At 47.3% G+C, this 13,134-nt stretch overlaps 1 protein-coding gene across 1 annotated transcript; it reads right to left on the reverse strand.

Annotated features, from left to right (window-relative positions):
- Positions 1–897: 897 nt before the first annotated feature.
- On the reverse strand, positions 898–12,829 carry cabp4 (calcium binding protein 4). The gene is made up of 8 exons (XM_088919122.1): positions 12,743–12,829; positions 11,853–12,105; positions 8,932–9,160; positions 6,873–6,903; positions 4,797–4,940; positions 4,536–4,645; positions 4,114–4,261; positions 898–1,930 (listed from the first exon to the last, which is right to left on the reverse strand). The coding sequence occupies exons 2-8, from the start codon at positions 11,915–11,917 to the stop codon at positions 1,902–1,904; spliced, it is 756 nt and encodes a 251-aa protein (XP_088775248.1). The 5' UTR covers positions 11,918–12,105; positions 12,743–12,829; the 3' UTR covers positions 898–1,901.
- Between the last annotated feature and the right edge of the window lie 305 nt (positions 12,830–13,134).

Genomic DNA, 13,134 nt, shown 5'->3' on the forward strand with positions numbered 1-13,134 from the left:
AACTGATGTACTGGTGATTTGCTAAACCATTATTTGCACTTTTAAAGCAGAGTAGTTCTAGTTCATGTTTCACTGGTCATTCTCAAGAAATCTGCTGGATTGATTTTGTCGATGCCTTTCAGGAATGATCATAGTCTTCTATGTTCAACACTTAAGGAATTCAGTTCCTTCAGTCTGTCAGTGTAGGGCACTCCCTTCAGACTAACGAGACTCAGTTCCTTCAGTCTGTCAGTATGGGACACTCCCTTCAGACTAAAGAGACTCAGTTCCTTCAGCCTGTCAGTGTGGGACACTCCCTTCAGACTAAAGAAATTCAGTTCCTTCAGTCTGTTAGTGTGGGACACTCCCTTCACACTAACGAGGTTCAGTTCCATCAGCTGTCACACGGCCTGTCATATGCAAATATTCTTATGTTCCGATGTTAATGCGGGTGTTAGTATGAGCTCTCAATAGTGAAGAGGCTGGTGTGGAATACAGTTTCCTGCGTAAAACAATTGTCAAAGCATGTCAGTTGAACATCATAAATGTCAGACTGTTTTGTTAAGGTACTTCGCACAGTCACAAGAGAACTCTTACCTTCATACTAAAATTTTTCAATTTGCTCTATGGTGCTGTCTCAAACAACAGCTGCAAGATAGGCTCATGAACATCAGATTCTAATGTCGTGTTTTCACTTTGCTGAATAGTTTAGTGGAAACATGCAGTGCTTCTTCCTTCCTACACGACAATGTTTCAATGTTTATTTGATCAAATAAGTAACACATGTCCCTGTGTGGATAACCTCATGTTCTGTCTTCTGTCACTCACGATTGTTGTTATACCATGGTCCTGTTGTCATAGATTGTGTTAGACACATTTTCTAAAAGAGACTGATACATATCTAGTTTATTATTATAGTACACACTCACAAAAATCATTATGCATTATACGTACATTTCTGAGGCATTGTACAGATTCACAGATATACAATAACAATTACTGTCTTCAACTCTCTCATCCTCAGTAATAAAAGGATCTGACTTTAAAACAGAGCAGGCCATCCTGCCTCTAACACAGCCCTTACCGGTAAACAGGCATCTAATATGAAACAAATACAGAGATGACGAAGCTCAGCAGACAGATCACACTGTTCCTGTTGGAAAGCATGACCAGACATTAGATCACCACAGGGCAGCAGCTCATTACCAGAAAACTGTGGACATAGTATAATCCCAGAGTTTCTAAGGAGAGATCTCACGGTTCCTGTGGGAGAGCATGACCAGGCATCAGATCGCCACAGGGCAGCAGCTCATTAATGGGAAACTGTGGACATAGACCCAAGTTTCTGTTAAGAGATCACATTGTTCCTGTGGGAGAGCAGGAATGGTTAATCAGATCGCCACAGGGCAGCAGCTCATTGTTGGGAAACAGTGGACAAAGGCGCCGAGGCTCTGTGGAGAGATCTCACTGTTCCCATTGGAGAGCATGACCAGACATTGGATCACCACAGGGCAGCAGCTCATTACTAGAAAACTGTGGACATAGTTGTAAGCCCAGAGTTTCTAAGGAGAGATCTCACTGTTCCTGTTGGAGAGAAGGACCAGATATCGGATCGCTACAGGGCAGCTTTTCATTACTACGAAACAGTGGACAGGGACCTCTCCATGGAGAGATCACACCATTCCTGTAAGGGAGAGCAGCATGAGACATCAGATCACCCACAGAACAGCAGCTCATTCCTTCAGACAGGTGGGGGAGCAGGACACGGGGGAGATCTGGGCGACAGGAGATGAAGAGTCATGGTGACATCGGGACCCAGGCAGTGAGCTGGAGTTCCGAGCTGGGGGAAAGGGGAAGGGGGCTGACTCTCTCTGGGGAGGAGTGGCCTGCACGGACTCCAGGGATCCAATCCCGAGGCTGCATCACCGCGACGACAGCATCATGACAAATTCTGTGGAAAGCGGGAGACGGGGGACAAAGTTAGCGGAACCGTCTCTGATCGCTGGGAGTCTCTGTGAATCTATCTCCGTGGGTTTGTGTGACTCTCTGAGGCTCTATTCGAGTCTTTGTGTGTCTTTACCCATGAGTGTCTCTGTGTGTCTCTATGAATCTCAGAGACTCAGAGTCTCCACCTGCGTGTGTCTCTGCAACCCTTGTCACCTTTCAAACACCCCCTGTCTCTGCCACACAGAGGGATCACAAAACACCCCATCATTCGATATGCTGCTGTCATGGCAACACCGGGGACAAAGTGGCACCGACCTTGCCTTCTACATGATCAGCACCGGGCTGGAGAAGCTCCAGGGGAAATACAGGACTCACATTGCACGGAAGAAAGAGCAGGTGTGTCTGCTGCCCTGCCCCTCTGAGCTCTGTGTCAGCGTGGGAGTGCATTCTAGAGCCAGGCTCTCCCTGCACAGACCCGGCAGCACAGCTGTGCTCAGTGCTGAACACACAGGCTGCGTCATCAAAGAAATCAATACTCATCTGAAGTGAAAACACAAAAAAATGTGCATCGATTTCTAGGCAGCTGCAACCTCCGGCACAGCTCTGAGGGCTGTGTCCTCTTGTCTGATTGTCGTGCAAGGGGGTAATTTCAGGGCTCTGATAACAACCCAGGGCTCTGTGCCCTTACAGGCAAGGCTCGTAACTCACTGCCCCCCAGAACTGCCTCTGTGAAAGTCCCCTGGGCTGGGCTTGTGTCACCAAGTGGCAAGAGTGGCTGTGGGGCAGCAGGAGTCGGGGGCTGTACTGAATTGTAAGCTTGCATGCAGCGGTCAGTGTTCTCAGTGTCTGTTTCCTCTCTCTGATCAGAGTCTTCATGCACAGTCGGTGGACTGCAGGACACACTGTTCGCCCAGATGCTCGTTGATTACCACACAGTTAGGGATGGCACAGTGAGGTGTGTGGTGGAGCTGAGCCAGTACAGACCAGACCTGGGGCAGAGGAGGGCAGCCTCAGAGAGAGAAGGCTGACATTGAATAATCCAGGGGTGTCTCCTGGACACAGGAGAGGACTTGAATAGCAGAGGGAGACTCTACACAGGGTAGCAAAGGACAGCTCCAGGCTGCTAGTATGTGTTTCGTCCTCTGGCTCATTATCAAGGAATGCTAGGCTCTGAGGTTCAACAGACTTGCTGAGTTGTTTTCTTCAGACTCTCATAGCCCACTTGAGTAAAGAAGTGCCTCCTGTTCTCAGTCTTACAGACTCTCCTCCTGAGTGGTAAACTGCGTGTTATCACTGAGAAAGACATTCCAGATATTCCTGCCTCGTAAGAAGTTACAATATTGCAGTTTTACTGCTCTGATTGCCCAAAAGAAAGGATTTCACAAAAATGTGACTTGAAACCATTGTTTGCAAGACTCCTACGATGTTTTGTTGGAAGGACTGAAGGATTGCATGTTTGTGATGTCAGAGGGAGAAAAGTTTAGGTATCTGTGATGTCAGAGGGATGGAATGTGGTGATGTCAGAAGGAGAGAGGTTTGGGTATCTGTGATGTCAGAGGGATGGAATACAGGTGATGTCAGAAGGAGAGAGGATTGGGTATCTGTGATGTTAGAGGGATGGAATATAGGTGATGTCAGAAGGAGAGAGGATTGGGTTTCTGTGATGTTAGAGGGATGGATGATCTGTGATGTAGAGGAGACTGATGGGGATCTGTTATGTTCTCAGGAATGGGGGACAGAAGGGGATCTGTTCTCAGGAATGAGATATTGATGAGGATCTGTTATATTCTCAGGAATGGAGGACAGAAGGGGGTCTGTGATGGTGATCTGTTCTCGGGATGGGGGGACAGATGGGAATTTGAGATGTTTTTAGGAAGGGGGGACTGCTGTGCTATGTGGGAGTGGGGGTTTGTTTCTCTAAGAGCGCAGACTGTTGCCTTCTGTTCTGGGGAAGAAGGGGGAATTACTGGAGAACTATTATTTCATTTTGTTTTTTACTTTTCTCTTATACAGTATACTGTATTGTATAAACTGTATATTTCCTGTGTATTTATTTCCATAATTTCCTTACATGTTTTGCCTTTGGAAAACTGACTCTGTGTTATACCAATAAATGACCTTGAACCTGAGCTCAGAGTCTCCCCTCAGCTCAGTGCCTCTCTGACTCTCCTCCTGCCTCTGTCTCACCATCAAAGTCCACATGTCCATCTCCATTGAGGTCAATGTCTCTCAGCACTTCTTCCAGCTCCTCTCCACTCAGCTGCTCCCCCAGCAGAGACCGGGCCGCCTCTCGCAGCTCTGACACACTGATCTCCCCGTCCCCATCCACATCGAACTGAGGGAGAACACAGAGACAGGACAGTGGACACCAGATCTCTCGGTGTGTTAGAATCACACTGAGGGTGAACACAGACACAGGACAGTGGACACCACATCTCTCTGTGTGTTAGAATCTCACTGAAGGTGAACACAGACACTGGACAGTACTGATGATAAACAGAAACAAGGTGATGGATTATCAGAGTTCTCTTGCTGTATAGAAGACAGTGTGATACTTATTCAGACTGATAGACAACATCATTGTGAATCATTAGGCAAAACATACAAACCTCCTTGAAGGCGCACCTCAGCTCTCGAACCCCAACCATGTGAGCCGTCTCAGCCAGCATCCTGGGCCCCATCAGATCACAGAAATCCTCAAAGTCAATCCGCCCGCCCACTGAAGAGACAGCAGGTACAGGTCATGTCTGTGACACAGCACAATCCACCCACTGCAGAGACACCAGGTATAGACAGAGACAGATGCACAGCGACAGAGACAGGTATAGACACAGAGACAGAGACAAGGTTATGTAGCAGCAAACACTGACGTCTCATCTTGATCTGCTGGCTGATCTCGATCAGCTCCATCTCAGTGGGCATGTAGCCCATGGTCCGCATGCAGTCGCCCAGGTCCTTGTAGCTGAGGTACCCATCACAGTCTGTGTCGAACTCCCTGAATGCTTCGCTGAGCTCTGCGGAGGGAGGGACACGGTCACAGCTTATCCACCAACCTGCAGCTGAGAGCAACAGTCTGGAGCTACAGTCTCCTCTGAGCTCTGGCCAGTTCACTGAAATCTGTCTGCAGCAACAGTCTCCTCTGAGCCCTGGCCAGTTCTCTGAGGTCTGGAGCTACAGTCTCCTCTGAGCCCTGGCCAGTTCTCTGAGGTCTGGAGCTACAGTCTCCTCTGAGCCCTGGCCAGTCCTCTGAGGTCTGGAGCTACAGTCTCCTCTGAGCTCTGGCCAGTTCCCTGAGGTCTGGAGCTACAGTCTCTACTGAGTCCTGGCCAGTTCCCTGAGATCTGGAGCTACAGTCTCCTCTGAGCCCTGGCCAGTTCCCTGAGGTCTGGGGCTACAGTCTCCACTGAGCTCTGGCCAGTTCACTGAAGTCTGTCTGGAGCTACAGTCTCCTCTGAGCCCTGGCCAGTTCCCTGAGGTCTGGAGCTGCAGTCTCCTCTGAGCCCTGGTCAGTTCTCTGAGGTCTGTCTGGAGCTACAGTCTCCTCTGAGCCCTGGCCAGTTCCCTGAGGTCTGGAGCTACAGTCTCCTCTGAGCCCTGGTCAGTTCTCTGAGGTCTGTCTAGAGCTACAGTCTCCTCTGAGCCCTGGCCAGTTCCCTGAGGTCTGGAGCTACAGTCTCCTCTGAGCCCTGGACAGTTCCCTGAGGTCTATCTAGAGCTACAGTCTCCTCTGAGCCCTGGCCAGTTCCCTGTGCAAAATCATGAACTTTGTGAAAGTACTGTATGGACGCCATGTTGTTGCTGGCAGTGGAGAAACTGCTGGTCTCGAAACCGACGAGAGTTCACATGAATTGTGACGTAAAAGTGGCTCTTTCTACTCACCAGTCTCTGTTAGTGGACGAGAAACGTGGTCTCCTAACGTTTATCCTTTTTTGTCTTTCTGAACTCCTTTATATATTTTAAATAATGTCGAGTATTTGGCTGTTTTGAACATAGTGGACGCGCACAAGACAGAGGATTGGATCAGCAGAAGCCCAACGGTTTCCTTTTCTACGGGATGGTCAGATAACCAAGAGATGGGTGATAAACATGGGCACTGATGCTGGCCCCATCGACAAGTCTCTTGACGAGACTCACCGCGATGCATGATCAAATAACTACAGGTTGTGCAGCAGATATTTCATCCCAGAAATCCCATCCGATCTGCGTGCAGAGTTAACAAGCAAGTAGTATTTGTCGGCAAAATTGTCTCGAGGTCAATATGTTGAATTCAGTACGATTGCACTTATTCAAACCAACTGTTCAGGCAATGGCACTGGCAGTGACGCAGCATGCCCTCCAGAAATATAAGTCCTGCTCGGAGTTTTCTTTTAGGAGTGATTTACCATAAAATAGCCACCCATGTAAATAATAGAGCACTTTTGAAAAACCTGACACATGAATATGTGTGTATTTTAGTTGATTGGCAGGTTGCTCTTTTTTTGCAATACTTCGATAAAGTATCTAGAAACATGTTGCCTGGTCTGTGTCAGTTTCGTGAAAATAGTTCAACTGAATATACAGTAGCAGCAGAATTGGTCTAAAGCTAGTTTACAATGTAATAAGGATGCTTTTGAGTCACCAGAGGTTGTGGTGCCTCGATCTGGATGACGACAATATGGCTCTACGCGTACATTGAAGCCTTTTCTCTTTTTTGTGATGTAACTTGACGGCTGTATATGTTTCATTCTGGACTGAAATGCACTCATCGTTGCAGATTCATTATAACCCCCGAAATGTAAAAATAACTCAGCAATTCCCCTTTGATATCTGAGCAAACTTGTAAAGATATTTGTGTGTGTCTCCTCCTCCTGGTGAGCTTGGCCCTTGCAGATCTGCTGTCTTCTCGTGCATTTTACTTCCCAATTCGCGGAGCACGGAGACAGCTTAAACAGCCGCATTAATCTTACCGTCTATCTCCTCAGGCACCAGGTCTCTCTCCTGAGACAACCAGACAGGAAAGAAAAGAGAAACAAGTTCTTTTCCACTGGGAAGCAGTTAATAGAACAGAGCATCGTTATTATAAAAGCACAAAAAGGCCACATTTGATCATAATTTCTAAGAGTTAACAGGAGCACGATGAAGAGGCGTGCAGTGCAGACTTAGGTATTAGAGGTTCGGATGTGTGTCTGATGCCAGGAGACTGTGTGTCTTTCTAATGCAATAAGCCGACAGTGCCGATGATGTCACTCGTACAGATAATGAGTCAGCACCCCTGCTCCAGAATGTCAGGTCACTGACCGGGCTGCAAAGCTAGATAACAGCCACTGCCTGATTTCTGGGTAAATTAGGGGATTTCCTGTTGGACACATTTGTGTCCACAAGGAATAAAGAGCCGTTAAAGTGGATTTCTGCCTTTTTAATCGGATTAGAGTTCTAGTAAGACAAACATGGAAAAATACACATTGACATGGACACACACTGACAAACCCACACTAACACAGACACTCACACAGACATGAACACATATACCAACACATTCACACTGACAAGAATACTCACACTGACATGGACACACACACACTAACACACTCACACTGACATGGACATACACACCCACACTGACACAGACACACTCTCACACTTGCATGAACACATATACTAAAACACTCACACTGACAAGAATACACACAATAACACACTCACACTGACGCACACACACTCACACTGACATGCTCACATTGACACACATTCACACTCACATTGACACACAAATTCACACTTACACACACTCACATTGACACACACACTCACACTGACACACACTCACACTCACATTGACACACAAATTCACACTTACACACACACACTCACATTGACACACACACTCACATTGACACACAAATTCACACTTACACACACACATTCACACTGACATGGATATGCACACTGACATAGACATACACACTTAGTTTGTGGTAATTGTTGTATATGTTTGTGGCTTTAATGAATAAAAGAGTTATAAAGCATCATAAAATGAAAGAATTTAAACATGTTGTGCAGTTCTCCGAAAGATGAGTGGTTTCTCTCCTGCACACAGCTTTCCTCTTCCTGCATGCCTCTATAGATCACTCGCCCTCATTACTGCTAATGAGGCCTGGCAGTCAGCCTCTGTAACGAGCTATTTATTCTGGAGTAAGACTGGATTATTGAGCTGAGAGATCAGAGGAAGAGAGAGAGAAACAGAGGTGGATCGAAGGGGAGAAGGTGGGATTTAACTTCTTCATTCAGTGGCTGTTATCTAACATGCTAACGAGATGAGATCATGTGGTCCTAGATACCAGTGAGCACCCTGCGTGCCTCTGTTTGTCTGCGTCGGTCTGCGTGTCAGGCTGATCACTTTTACAGTAACGAGTCTGGGTCTCAGCTGCGATAGGTGACTGATGACCAGTATCTCTTCTGCAGCTGCTGGAGTTGCTATTCTCAAATCAGCTTCAGCCTTTGACATTTAATAAGACATAGTATTAATCTGGAACATAAAATCTTGCATAACCTCTCTCATCCACGCATTTTAGAATATACTCTCCTACCCTCTGGAAGGAGCACCAGATCCCCTGTATAAGGACTAAGAGAGCATTTACTTCCTTTATACCATCAAAGCATTTAGGTGTTAAACAATGAAAAGCTTGTTTGGAGGAAGGAATATTATTATTGTTGTTGTTGTTTTAGATACTCTCACAGCTAATTGTCTGTTTTTAATCTAATGCTGTAAAATGTTGTGTGGAGTCTGGTGCTCACAAAGTGAGCAGACTGGATCACCCCAATGTGTCATCAGAGTGAGTCAAAAGTTTATATCATCAGAGCACAGATGAATAAAAAGACTATACTGATGAAATAAGTCCATTAGATAACTAGCAGCTGGGCCACTCAGTGCTGTAGAGATGACCAGGAGAGCTCTGAAGTCCATCTGAAACTTCAGACAGTAGTGTCTCTCCTGCTAAAACACGAATCTGTACGTGTCGGGCCTACCTGTCCAAACAGCGCGTTCAGGAAAGGGGAGTACATCTTGGTTGTCATGGAGACCTCGCTGTCCCTCTTGCCGCGGTTCCTGGGGGTCTGGCTGTCCGAGGAGGAGCCGCGCCGCAGCGGGGGGGCGTCCCCGGGGCAGCCTCGCTGAGAGACGGAGGAGCCGCGCCGCAGGGCTGGTTTCAGGGGGGCGGCCTCCGGGGGAGGGGGGTCCCGCGGCCCGGGGGGCACACTGACGTAGCAGGGGAGAGACAAGGTGCCTGTTAGCGCCCTCCCTACTCCGCGCAGCTACAGCGCCTGAGGCTCACCAGGTTTGCTCTTTAAGATCCCCACGAGAGCGCGGACAGGGTTCAAGCTGTGAACCGACGTGGTAGCGGAAAGACTACTGAACTGTTACTCTTCCCTTTCGTGGAAAGACTCGTCGTTGTATATAGCGGAGGAGACTCGCCTAACGACACGACTACACACCGGCACACCGGCTCGCTCCCTGGCTCAGGAACAGAAGCGCTCTGCCGGTGCGCAGGCAGTCCACGCAAACCCCTCACTATTACAGGAAATGTCGAGAACTGGAGTCTGATGAGACGCTCTGGGAAGCGTCATTGAAAATGCTGGTGGGGAAAGCTGGAGTTGTCTCCAATAAGGCTGCCAGTTGCAATGAGGAGCTGGCTTTGTAACAATGTCTGCATGCATGTAAAGGCACTTTAAACAACAGCTGGCTGCTGAGGAAACAGCGCAGACGCTGATCTAGGTATTCTCTTTGCCCATGTAAAGTCTGAAATAGAGACATGACTGATGGAGACCTTTTCAGTCTTTCAAGCACTGTATAAGCACAGCAGCCACTGGAGTCCCTAAAGTGTGTGTTTGAGTTGTTATTGACGTCCATGATTGTCCTCTGTCTTTCTCACACTTTGGGACAGGTTCTGACAGCTGGTTTGTTACTCCTCCCAGATCCACTCGGACTAGGACGCCTCCTGTGACTCCGGAGGCTGAGCAGGCAGCTGTTAATCCCTTTCCCAAGGAGGCAGGGACTCAATGCAGAGCCAGCAGTGCTCTGGTGGCTCTTATTTTAGTGCTGAAGGAAACCAGTGAAATAGTGCTGACAGGGGTGATTAGCTCAGCTGTATTGTACGCAAAATTAATGACACAGGAGCCAGTGCAAAAACACACACAGCCCTGGAAACAGTAAATGTGTCCCAGTTTTTAGTCCTTTGGTTTTGCTTCAGGCAGAAACCACGAGCATTTAAATCCTGCTGATTTAGTGCCACCTGTGATAAAATATCCCTTGCAATTCCACACCGACGCCCAGAGGTCCTGCAGTGTCCAGTAGCACCTGTGCAGGAACAGAGGACTGATCTGTGAGCCACTCTCAGCTTGGTGCGCACCGGACTGGAGGTACAACAATGCTACCGGTTCAAAATCGAACAGCCCCACTGCCTCTGATGCAGTGGAGCTCACAGGAGTTACAAACTGCACAACGATGACGGCAGGCAGATGACCTTCATGCCATCACTACATTAGGCATTCATTCATTCATTCGTTCATTTGTTCATTCATTCACTCTAGACTGAGACAGGACCCGTTCCCAGAGGAAAACAGCCAGAAAAGAAACCCTCTGCTCCTACTGCACGTAGCGTTGGACTTCTGGAATGATAGGCATTTTGTGATTAATTTGAGCCCTCAACATGCCTGTGAAATGTCAGATGAAGAAACAAATTTCTTTCAGGCGTATCTGGTTTTTAAATGTTATTTCTACAGGAAACAACCCATAAAAATCAAACTAACCTTTTATCCCATGAAGTAAAAAATAAAGATTTTGGGCTGCAGGGCACACAAACCCCACTCTCAAGTACAGAAGATGGTTTGAAGAGCTGATAAACCAGCTGTGATTGAGGGTTAGAACAGAGATTTCGGGTTTGGGAATGATAGACAAAAGCCCCTTTTTCTGATGGGAGCTGCGAACTTAGGCTGAAGGTGTATGTGTGCGCTGCGGACTGGTCACACAGGCTGCTGTGAGTTACAGATCGGACTGGCTGCAGCAGAGCGAAAGAAGATGGATTGAGCTACAGATATTAATCTGGAGAGGAACGTCTCGGGATTTCTAAAAGCCTTACGTTTTTCAGAATCGCACTGGTCCAGAGAAACAGTATAAGAGCAGTGCAGCTATACATACAGTATTCCACTAAAATATAGCTTTGCAAAGTTAATGTAGGTGCAGCTAACCCCTTTGAAACACAACCAATTCACTACTGCAAAGCCAATAATGTTGATAGTTATTTTCAATGAGCTACTCCCCAAAACTGAAAACTCTTGATGGGACTAGGGTGGGGAGCTGTGGCCCCAGATTGAACCTGGTTAATATGGAGGGAATTAGCCACATCACCCTGCAACTCACCACTGGCAGCCCACTGAAGCTCAACAGGTGTGAGCCTGGTCAGTACCTGGATGGGAGACTCCTGGGAAAAACTAAGGTTGCTGCTGGAAGAGGTGTTAGTGGGGCCAGCAGGGGGCGCTCACCCTGTGGTCTGTGTGGGTTCTTATGCCCCAGTATAGTGACGGGGACACTATAGTGTAAACAGGCGCCGTCCTTTGGATGAGATGTAAAACCAAGGTCCTGACACTCTGTGGTCATTAAAAATCCCTGGGTATTTCTTGAAAAGAGTAGGGGTGTAATCCCAGCGTCCTGGCCAAATTTCCCATTGGCCCTTACCAATCATGGCCTCCTAATAATCCCCCTCTATGAATTGGCTTCATCACTCCTCCTCACTGAGAGCTGGAGTGTGGGGAGTGTTCTGGTGCACTATGGCTGCACATTGTTGGTGGTGGTGGTGGGGAGTCCCCATTACCTGTAAAGTGCTTTGAGTGGAGTGTCCAGAAAAAGTTTCTATTAGTGTTATTATTATTATTATTATAAGAAATTCTCTGACCTGTCTGTGGAGGGTAGTCTTTCCTTCTCTGCCTTCTTGCGGGAAGGTTTCTCCTTCTGTGACATTGCGTGGTGAGTTGTGTCAGTGGGGGTGATCCTGTCAGGGTGCAGTACTAATGTGGATCCTTGCACACAGCAGCATCAGAGACTATCTCAGCGTCTGTGCGAGAGTGCTGCAGGTTATCAGTCCGATTCAGCTGTTAGTGCAGTTGGGCTTGTTGGAGTGCTAGGATGCAGTCCTTGCTTCAGAGTCCCTGCAGAGAGACAAGGACAATGTATCTTCAGCAGCACAGCTCAGACAGGTGGAGACAGTGTGTGCTGTATGTACCTGCCTCCTCTACTGTCCCATCCACTAAGGAGTCAACATTGAGCAGAATTCACTGGTATCAGCCTGACATATGTCCATCATTCTGTGCTGAAGAATAATAAGACCAAAATGTACAATATTTTCCTCATATATAGAAAAAAGAGTTTATAGGGAAAGATCTTGCTGCTCTCTGTAACAGAAGGGAGAAAGACAAACTGAAGAAACAAAGACAGAACAGGAGGAAAAGATTTTTAAATTCAAACTGAATAGGGACAAGGGGAGACTGAAAAACACAGACAGAGGGACACAGACACACAGAGACACAAACACACATAAACACAGAAACAGAGACACACAGAAAATGGACACACCAACAGAGAAATACACACACAGACAGAGACACACAGAGTCACACACAGACAAACAGACACAGTCACACACAAACAGACACACAGACAGAGACACATAGGGTCACACACAGACAAACAGACACACAGTTACACACAGACAGACACACAGAGAGACACACAGAGAACCTGAGACAAGAAGAGAGACAGTCGAATCAGAAAAAGCCTGCTACTCACCTCAGACAGACGGTAAGCAGACAGAGAGACAGGCAGACAAAGAGACAAAAGTAAAAGTTACTCTATCTCCTCAGTCTCTGCCTTCTTCAGCTGAAGAGATGTGAATGACCACTGGTGTCTCCCTTCTCTCTGTCAACCCCCCAATTACCCCCCCCCTCCGCCCAACCTAATCTTTTAAGATGTGATTAGCTTGCTAAATGTGTCCAGATTAGAAACTGAAACGTGTTTGCGATTTGAAGTGACTTTGAGAACCTATGTACTGTACAGTACACCTTTGTGTGCCTCCTGATTGATGTGTGGCAGGTTCAGGGGAGTGGTTGAGTCTTGGAAAGAGAAAGACAGTGAACCATGGAGATGTTCCTACTTTGACAGAGTGTGACTTCCAGATAAGA

The sequence above is a fragment of the Atractosteus spatula genome, chromosome 6 (assembly GCF_055471065.1).
Source record: "Atractosteus spatula isolate fAtrSpa1 chromosome 6, fAtrSpa1.hap1, whole genome shotgun sequence".
Classification (NCBI taxonomy): Eukaryota; Metazoa; Chordata; class Actinopteri; order Semionotiformes; family Lepisosteidae; genus Atractosteus; species Atractosteus spatula.

Excerpts from the sequence above, each read along its gene's own strand:
- cabp4 (XM_088919122.1), bottom strand. The coding sequence starts at position 11,917 with ATGTCACAGAAGGAGAAACCTTCCCGCAAGAAGGCAGAGAAGGAAAGA. Across the intron at positions 9,161-11,852 it reads AGACTACCCTCCACAGACAG|TGTGCCCCCCGGGCCGCGGG; the intron begins GTCAGAGAATTT and ends CTGCTACGTCAG. Across the intron at positions 1,931-4,113 it reads TGGACATGTGGACTTTGATG|AATTTGTCATGATGCTGTCG; the intron begins GTGAGACAGAGG and ends CGCTTTCCACAG.